We start from the raw sequence: 10,019 nt of genomic DNA on the forward strand, positions 1-10,019 counted from the left end.
TGAGATGTTTATCATTCAAGAGAATATTTCCCATTTAAGTAAATCACAAAACCACCTCTTGAAAAACATGGCAACTAAAATGAAATCTAAGTTTGATAAGTATTGGGGAAAAGGGGATAAAATAAATCATCTCTTGTATGTGGCTGTGATTCTTGATCCAAGAAAGAAGTTGAGGTTTTTGAAGTTTTGTTTTTCTGAAATTTATGGGAATGAAGTGGCTGATGTGATGGTTGAATTGGTGAGGAATACCTTGGTGAAGTTGTATGATTTTTACTCACGTGTTGATTCACCAAATGTACAAGTAGCAAGTGGGAGGGAGAGGACACACATAGAAGGTGAGTCAATTGGTTGTAGCGATCCATATGCAGTGGTTAATTCTAGGTTCGACTGTTTTTTGGAGGCTGAGCAGTCCATAGGGTATAGCAATGAGATTGACAAATATTTGGCTGAAAATTGTGAAAGTAGAAGGGGAGATGTGGAATTTGAGATATTGGGGTGGTGGAAGGCCAATTCAGATAGGTATCAAGTGTTGTCCAAATTGGTTAGGGATGTGCTGGCTGTATCTGTTTCTACTGTTGCTTCTGAGTCAGCGTTTAGTATCGGAGGATGCATACTTGATCCATTTCAGAGTTCACTCTCCCCACTTATGGTTCAAAATCTTGTTTGTGCACAAGACTGGCTTCAAGCCTTGGTTTCAATTTCTTTTCGCAAATCAAAGGATGAGGTAGAGGCCTTGGAAGATAAATTTCATGATTTAGGTAATATGTTAACTTCCAAACTTTTTGTCTATTAAGTGCTATTAAACGTATCTTATGCAAATGAAATTTAATCTAATAGCCTTTATTTCTTTCTCTTTTCTAGTTATACATCAAGCAGCCGCAGGTGGTGGAAGTTCAAGCTCAAGCAAAGGTATCTCAATTAGCATTGATAACTAATCACAAACTGGGTAAGTTTCTACCCTTACTGTTATTTCTATTGAGTTTGGTTTTGCTTTCTCTATTGTTTTTGGTTATTACTATTCTGTATTTTTTGGTCTTGCCCTTATTTTTTTATTGATAAATATCTTTTTGCCCATTTTCTTGTAGGAGGAAGGACACACATTTTGTATAGGAGGCAGATTTTTGGATGCAATTTGGAAGTTCTTTTGGACAGTGCTTTTCTAACTGGTGATTTATAAATCAACTCTTACTTATAGGAAAGAAAACTTATTTAGTTTATAGGCTTTCTTTTCTATAAGTCATGGACTAAACTATATAGTAGTTGCTCTTTAAATGCTTTAGAAAAAGCTATTTTTTGGAAATACTTTAGATATTTCATAATTGTAAGTTTGTAACTAATTATAACTAGCTACTGCCTTGGTAGTTTATTGCCTTACACACATGCAGTAACTACCTTTCTGCCTTCTTTAACTCTATGGAAATATTGCAAGAGATGCTCTTATTATCTTTTGTTGTCATACTTGTGGTGTGGCTGTGATTGAATTATTTGTTAGAATTTGTTTTCTGGCTTGTGTAAGTTGTGTTACATGTATGGAATGGTTGGCACAACTTGGCAAGTATAATTAGTTGCCCAGGTTTACATGTATGGAATTTGTTTGCTCTATCCTCCTGTGCTTTTGTTGCCCAGGTCCTAATGCTAAAGGCATTTTGAAAAATTTTCTTTATTGTATTGTGTGGTTTTAACAGGTGGTTAGAAAGTAATATCATGTGTGTTTTTTATGTGCTTGCAATTACCCAGGTTGTTATGTGTTATGTATTTACTGTATTTTTTGTCATTAGATGTGAGCCAGAAAATTAAATTTGGACTGAAGGGCTGGAGGCCCAAAGGGTTCAAAGTTGTGTAATGGGCCAATTTGAAATAAAGGAGGTGAAAAGAGGCCCATTTGATATATATATACATGACTTAATGATATAAATCTTTGTTAAAAGTAGTAAGCCCATTAATTTGGGCCCAAAAGGCCTGTCAAAAGTTGGATTAAAAAAAAATTATGCAAATTCACAATTTTAGCCCAATTTCAGCCTAAACCCGCCTAACCGACCAAACTGACCCGTTCAACTGTTGACCCGAACCGCCGAGTCTGACCCATATATTGGTCGGTTGCGGGTCAAATTTTTTATAACCCGATCCAGTCAGGTCGAGTTCGGGTCAGGCCTAAACCCAAGCCGACTTGACCCATGGACAGCCCTAGTCTTAGATCCCCTACATAAGTTAATGGTGTTGTGCCACATCTTTGGTTACTTGTTGAAGTTTATATAGTCATCTCCGTAGAGAACATAATGTTCTCCTTTTAATGTATATCACATACAATATTTGCAAATCAAGAAGGCTAATTTACTTTAATACCTCATAGCAAAACCATCTCCATCGTAAACATTAAATCAACCAACTAAATTCAAGGTATCAACTATCCTAACTATCAATAGAGAGCTATCAATTTATTAATATTGTGCTAGATGCAAACAATTAAATGAAAAGCTAAGATTTTTTCTAAAAAAAAATGAAAAGCTAAGATAACATAGCAAATTAGAAAATGAGACACACAAAGGGAAGAGTTTCTACCCAAGTATATGCATAAACACCAATGATATAGGCAAATCGTAATAGATGCTTAAAAAAATCACTCATGCTCTTCATATATGTTGTCATTTTCATGTCTTTTTTCTTAACTTATGCAAAGCATATGGAGCATTTTTCAATAATTAAATATTCACTCATCACAGTAGCTTTGCTTATGGTTTTCCCCTCTCTTTTTTTCCTTTTTCTGGTTTTTCATCCTAGTCTTAAGAAACTTGGGTGTGGTATCAAAATAACGCATAAATCCCATAGCTTTTAGAACAGATTCGGATCAAAACACCCATATCTCAAAAAGCTGAAACAGCCACTGGCTTATTACAATCAATCCTGAAAGCTCAAAACCAATAACTAAAAATACCCACTCAAAAAAGAAGCCAAATTTAGCACCAATAAATCAATAAAAAAATAGCAGTATCAAAGTTTTTTTTTTTTCCATTCGTTTTTCCAGCAACCAAACAGAGTTTATCAATAAAAAAATGAGAGAGAGAGAAAACTTACGGTAGTGGCTGAGCCAGCAGAGCAGTCCGGCGATGTTGGGCTATGAGACGTGGCCCGTGCGATAACAATGGCTTGTCACGAAGGTCTCGGTGGCAACAACAATGGCACAGTTGAGAGAGCGAGGGATTTAAATCCTCTAGATTTCCTAGGGTATTTTACCAAATAGATTTCCTTAAATCTTAACCATTTTGTAATAGTTTAACAGTCTAGATTTTGCCATGTCAGCATTTCACTAATAATAATCTTAATTATTTTGTTTGCAACATTATTTTATTATTTTAAGAGTATTGTTAGTGGAATACTGATATGGCAAAATCTAGACCCTTAAATCATAAAAGAGTGGTTAGGATTTAAGGAAATCTATTGGTAGAGTACCCTAGGAAATCTAGAAGATCTAAATTTGAGAGCGAAGCCTGGAGATGAGTTGGAGAAGAGAGAGATTTTGAAATTTTCTTATCAGATGAGTTTTTTGAGAGTAAATTGTATGGTTAACCACTGTTGACTTTCCTTGAGTCAAGGGTTTTATATTTAAGTTTACGTGGCACTTATTTGCTGACATGGCGTTTCAGTATTGGCTGGCATAAAAGTTGTCTTTTATGCCAGCTTCAGACGTAAGTTATTCTCTTATTATATTGTAGGGGTCAGTTTTTTGTGCAAAGGCCCATGGTCCTTAATCCCGTGAGGACAGGATAGAGGAAGGAATGTTTGGGCCTAGCCTAAGATACCAACAAGGAGGACTAACCAAACACTATGGAAGAGCAAGGTCCAAGCTCTCTTAAGGATCGTTGATTGTAGCCTAGCAATAGCCTTCGCTACAATTTTAGTATTTGGCTGAGAAGACAAAACCTGGGCACTTAACCGATGATAAAAGCAAATAGGGAAAGAGCCAAACGAGGGCCACAATCCAACTGAAATATGCCTAATGAACCAACAAGGATAACGTTTAGATTCGGTAACAATTACCTCCGCATTAAATGAATTTTCCCACCTACCAGATGCTGCATTTATTAATGAATGGTCAGCCTAAATAGTGCTTTTTATCTAATAATTCACTCATCCCCCTAAAAGGTGGAGGAGACACTTGCTGGGATAAGTACCTTATGATCTCCACCAGACAATCCCACTATAAAAGGGAGAAAAAAACTAGTATAAATAGGCCCTTCCTCCACCTGAGAAAGGGATCCGAATATAAACACAACAATTTCCACAGAGAGAGAGAGAGAGATTGTAATCCTTTATATAATCTTACACCTAGGCCAGGCCAAAGATAATAACAAAATCCAAATCACATTTGTTATAATAACAAGATCCAACTTACATTTGTTCCAATTTGTGTCTACTAGTTTCTTTTAGCTTATTTTCTGATCTAATTCTCCCATTGTAAACCACCTTCCCATATCCTATAAATTAATTATGCAGATCATTTACCTTGTCCATGGTATTTTGACTCACACAATTATACAATACATTTTTATGACTGCGTAAAAGGTAATACATTAAATGATATTTTAAAATGTTCTAAATAGGCTCACTCACTGATATACATTTTAAACAACTTATTTTTTTTTTTTAGGGATAGTCTTTAAACTATGTTGTTTGTTTTTAATAAAAGATATTACCCGTTAAGTTAATTGGAACCCACAATATTAAACAATCAATAATTACTAAAACCTAAGTAGAATCATTCAAAATGAAAAAAAAAAAAAAAAAATCAAAGATCACACATTTTGTGCCCAACTCCCTTGCATGGCATACTAAAACTAATTATTTGTTACTTTCAGTTAAACTAGTAACTTTTTTTATTTTTATTACTAACAACTTCCCATACGGGAGAATTGTAGCAAAAATTATGGCTAAATTTGTGTTATTACTGGATTTTTAGATTCTGCGGCCACACCAAACCAATACTGAAGTGAACAAAGTACAAAGTACAAACCACTTGGCACTCAGACAGCGATCAGTCGTTAAGCAACTCTTCCGCTTCTCCACAACAAAAGCCAGCAACAGCAACAGCAACCATTTCCATTTCCTCAAAACCCTTTCACCTGCACACTGCGTCGTTTCGACTGTCTCTCTCTCTCTCTCTCTCTCTCTCATTTTCCCCAAAATGAGTTCACGGCCTGTACCGGCTTTCGCATTGGACAGCAATGGCGATTGCACTAACCCAAAGAAACAGAGCATTTCGGAGTTGGTTTCGAAGCTCAGAACCGCGTATCGGAGTAAAGACTTTGACCGAGTCGAAGAGGTTTTGGTAGCAAGAGAAACGAAATTGAAGCGAGAATTTGAGAACGAGAAGAAACAGAACGCGTTGTTGACGGAGAAATTCCAGATGGAGAATCTGGATAGGATCTACCTGGAAGACGAGCTTGAAAATCAGAAGAAGGCGTTGGAGGCGGCTCTAGAGAGAGAGAGGAAAGCGGAGGAGGCGAAGAATTCGAAGCAAGATGAGAAGAACGTGGTTGGTGTGCTTCGGAGGAGGATTTGTGAGCTCGAGTGCGAGAATGTGAAGGCTAAAGGCGAGGTTGAGCTTTGGAAAAAGAGGTTTGAGGAACTGGGGATTAGGGTTTCGAAATTAGAGGAAGATATAGCAATGCTGACGGATTTAGAGCCTCTGGTTAACAATAATGGCGGTGGCGAGGTGATTCGGGATGGTTCCGACGAAGTGAGAAGAGAGAAGAAGGATTGGAATGAGAATGGTGTTGAAAATTTTGGTCAAAATGGGGTCTTTGTGAAGATTGAGAATGATGGATTGTATTGCAATGAAAATACGAGTAGAGAAGCCAGTATGGGACTTGGTTTTGAAGAAAATGGAGATATACCAACTACTGCATGTATGAGTAAAGAAGCCTTTGCAGGACTTAATTTTGATTCTCCGATCAAAGGAAATGGGGATTCTCAAACTGCAGGTATTGGAGAGTTATCGTATTTTTATGTTCACGTACACACATTGTGTTAATTTTATGTGTGCAATAAGTGTGGATTAGAGTTTAGGATTTTATGAAATTGGTGCTTTGTTTGCTCACATGTTTCATAGAGTAATGTATGTGTGGAGTAAATTTTGATTTCCATGTGCTTATTATTATAACATGTCGACTATAATGCGAGAGAGGCTAAATGACAAATGGGGTTTTAAAGAGAGAGACTTATGAAAGATGATTTCTTTGGGAATATTTTGATGGGTTGGCTTCAGTTCTAGCTGGTATGTTAGTACTGGTGCTAAATGAATATAGTAATGAGAAGAATTGCCATTTGGGTATTATAATCTCTTTTAGTTATATACTTATATGTAGAATTCACCTAATGATTAAGAATTACTATCTATGGAAGCCTTTTACTTTAGAGCTGTGCTTTGGCAGCTTAATACTGTGCAGAGTAGAAAAAAGGTTTAGGTTTCTAATTAGAGACATCAGAGCTATGATTAATTGAAATGAACACTGTAAACTATAGCCATTACGTATGTCAGAGTAGTAAAAATTAGCCTTTTGAGCATTTTATAGAAGTGTCAGTTAGGAGGGTACTGGGATCTCTATCTCCATCTCAAGTTGGTTTCTCTTCATCAACAGTAGCACTATAGATGATTTCATTTGTCACTAATGTAGTTAATAGATAATGGATTATCATTTGTATCATTATGTACTTGTAACTATGTTGTGAGATTTTTGGCTTGGTTTATTATGAAAAGATTCAATGTGAGATGACTTGGCTTTTATTGTGAAAGGATTCGGCTAACAGTCCAGTCATTCTAAGCATCACTTCCATCTTTTTATTTTTCTCCTTTATATTTGATTGTTATTCTTCAATCCTCAAACTTTGTCTATTAATTCTTTAAGGGGACTACTCCTTTTTTGGTATATATGTTTCCATTCTTGTTACTTGTCATAATATGGAAAGAATGTGATAAGAAAATTTTATTGGAAGGTTCAAGATTTTCAGGAGATCTGCATGAACTGTACAATTGTACTGTAGGCTATATATTAGTTGTTTTATTAAACTGGAGTTTTGTGAGTAATGAAATGCTTAATTACATGAACAAATATGGCTGCAAATGCACCAGACTTCTGCTCTGTTGTACACCACGACGATTGTGCTAATATGAAATAGGGGCCAGGCCCATTACATTCCTTCTGGTGGTCATGAAGTATACACTTCCCGTACTCTCCTTCTACATTGTGAGTTTAAAAACAATATGTGGGTTTTCAAAAGGGGGCTACAGATGATCATTTCATAAGGAAATCGGGATTGGTGCTTTCTAATGTTAGAGCATTTTGTTATATGCGTATGAAAAGATGACCAACTTCCTATTCTAGTTAATCCAATGTGAAAATAATTTTAAGTCATGATACATGGGATTTATTAATGAGACATGCTTTTGATGTGAAAGGTGTAGTCTTTGAATGGGGAGGCAGGTTGGCAGAATATTGTAACTGATGAAATTATAAGGATCTAAATAATTTTGAAGTCATCTTATATGTTAAAAAAAGTTTGAAATTTAAATTGATATTTAAGACATTGGGCATCCAAATATCTTAGGTGCCAATTCCAATAGGTTTTTCCTAATGCATAAACCGTTCACATGCTTTAGGCTAAGGAAATTGCTACCCCCCCCCCCTTTTTTTTTCTTCTTTTTCCAGCTTCCAAAATTTTGCTGGTAAAATTTGATTGACATACCTAATATCTGCTTTATATGTTTCTTACATGCTAGCTGTTGAAAGATTTGCATCTAAAGCCAAAATTGACATCAATGATTTTATTTTATTTTTTGGTAGGTAAGAAAAATGGGATTATTGACATCATTGATAGTGATGAAGATTGTGCTCCGGAAGGAACTTCAAGTGGAAAAGAAATAAATTCTCAAAAATTTGCAGACAATGTGCACTCCGATCTGGCTGCTGTGGAAAATGGGACCCAAATGCTCAAACGAAAACGGGATTCATGTGTAAATGTGAGTGAAAAAATCAACAATGTTGATCAAGAAAAAGATGAAATATTTAAAGCCAGTAAACGAAAGATGGAGCCAAAACAAGAATCGATTAGTGATCCTGAGGGTTCTCCTCCCATTCATATGTCAAGAAAAGCAGTTTCTTCTGGTGGTATTGGTGTTGATAAACTTATAAGACCATCAAGGCAAGATCAGGTGTTTTTGAGACAATGTAAGGAGAATATGGGGATAGAACAAAGCCCACAAAATCTTTGGCATAATTTGGATTTGGATGGGGATAGTGATGACAGTTCTAGTTCGTCAGATTCTGATGATGATGTGAATGATTATTTAAATTTGGATCGATTTATACCAAAAGTCCAAAGGAACAGAGATAATCAAAAGTGGGAGTTCGAAGCAAACATGCTTGAAGAATTTCGGAAAGATGAAGAACTTTGTATGGAGGCTGTTTGTGCACTTTACAGACAGCACACCTCTGTGAAAAGATCACCTTTCGGTTTTTCACTTCCCAATAACCGAGGATTTAAGAATTTTGATGTAGCCAGGTAAGACTGAGAGAGCAGTCTACTATAAATTTATGTTTATATGTAACTTTTTGTTTTCTTTTTTAATGACTTTATATTCCCTTTAATTTCCTTCCAAGCATGTTACATGCACAGTTTTGAACAGCTTTTGCAAGATGCCTCTTTCAACAAGACTAGACTGAAAAAAAAAAAAAAAAAAAAAACAATTGACTCATACAAACTCTTGCAAAATTCCCAAGAAACTTTTTGAAGGAGGTTGAAGTATGTTTTGCCTTTTCATGTAACTTGTTAACATATTTTGTTATTTTAAAAAAGTGGTTGATGTACATCTGTTTTGTACATTTCTATTTGTAACATTTATGAGTGTAAAAAAATTTCAGCATTCAGCTGTTTAATCAACTGTTGCTATTTAATTTGCTTCTGCTGTTTGTAATAGAGTTTTCCATGCATTTGGCTCCAGGGGGACTACTTTGGCAGAGTTTCTTATAGCTGGTGATCCACAAAAAAAGCTGAGGAAATCTGTTGCAGAGTTGGAGAAGCATGACCAGAAAGGTCTTTCTGACTGCAGAAGATTAGCTGTTACTCATGCTAAGCAACTATTTGAGATATACCAGAAGAAAGAGGATCCTTTCTTCTTATCTTGATAATTTGAATTTGCAACTTCTGGTTTTCAAAAGTCAATGCTGATGCATGTAGGTCTAAGTGTCCTAGTCCTTGAATACTGGGTCTTCTTGATTGTTCATATCTCACAATTTTGAATCCTTTTGGTGCTGGATGGCTGTATATAGTTTATAGACACATGCAACAGTGTCTGATACCATCTGATTCTACTAGTATAAAAAATGCAAGGAGTCCCTGCTTGTTTCCTGATATATATTTAATGTTGATGTGGACCTTGGTGTAAAGCTGCATATCAAACAAAGGGACTGCCCATTGTCCAATCTATTGCAAAAAAGTTAATATAGAGTAATAGACTGTTTGTCCTTTTGTTGCTAGATGGCTGTATATAGTTTATAGACACATGCAACAGTGTCTGATACCAACTGATTCTACTAGTATAAAAAATGCAAGGAGTCCCTGCTTGTTTCCTGATATATATTTAATGTTGATGTGGACCTTGGCGTAAAGCTGCATATCAAACAAAGGGACTGCCCATTGTCCAATCTATTGCAAAAAAGTTAATATAGAGTAATAGACTGTTTGTTACACAATCAGTCTCTCCCACCCCCCTTCTTCCCTAGCTAAATTGGGGGAGTTGGTTGGTGGGGTTCGAACACCAGTGTCTAACCGCCTCAAGAGTGTCTGATACCAACTGATTCTGCTAGTATAAAAAATGCAAGGAGTCCCTGCTTGTTTCCTGATATATATTTAATGTTGATGTGGATCTTGTTTTAAGGCTGCATAAGGACTGTCCAGTCTATTGCTGCAAAGTTAAATATAGAGTAATAGACTGTTTGTTACACAATCTGTCTTGTTCCCACTTG

At 35.9% G+C, this 10,019-nt stretch overlaps 1 protein-coding gene across 1 annotated transcript; it reads left to right on the forward strand.

Annotated features, from left to right (window-relative positions):
- The first annotated feature begins 4,964 nt into the window (after positions 1 to 4,964).
- LOC115975334 lies at positions 4,965 to 9,461 on the forward strand. Its single transcript, XM_031096071.1, has 3 exons — positions 4,965 to 5,978; positions 7,839 to 8,556; positions 8,996 to 9,461. The coding sequence occupies exons 1-3, from the start codon at positions 5,180 to 5,182 to the stop codon at positions 9,177 to 9,179; spliced, it is 1,701 nt and encodes a 566-aa protein (XP_030951931.1). The 5' UTR covers positions 4,965 to 5,179; the 3' UTR covers positions 9,180 to 9,461.
- The last annotated feature ends 558 nt before the right edge of the window (positions 9,462 to 10,019 follow it).

Source organism: Quercus lobata, chromosome 2 (assembly GCF_001633185.2).
Source record: "Quercus lobata isolate SW786 chromosome 2, ValleyOak3.0 Primary Assembly, whole genome shotgun sequence".
Taxonomy (NCBI): domain Eukaryota; kingdom Viridiplantae; phylum Streptophyta; class Magnoliopsida; order Fagales; family Fagaceae; genus Quercus; species Quercus lobata.

Bases quoted from the DNA above. Each gene is read 5' to 3' on its own strand.
- LOC115975334 (XM_031096071.1), top strand. From the start codon at position 5,180: ATGAGTTCACGGCCTGTACCGGCTTTCGCATTGGACAGCAATGGCGAT. The intron at 5,979-7,838 runs GTATTGGAGAGT...ATTTTTTGGTAG, and splicing joins TGGGGATTCTCAAACTGCAG to GTAAGAAAAATGGGATTATT. The intron at 8,557-8,995 runs GTAAGACTGAGA...ATTTGGCTCCAG, and splicing joins AAGAATTTTGATGTAGCCAG to GGGGACTACTTTGGCAGAGT.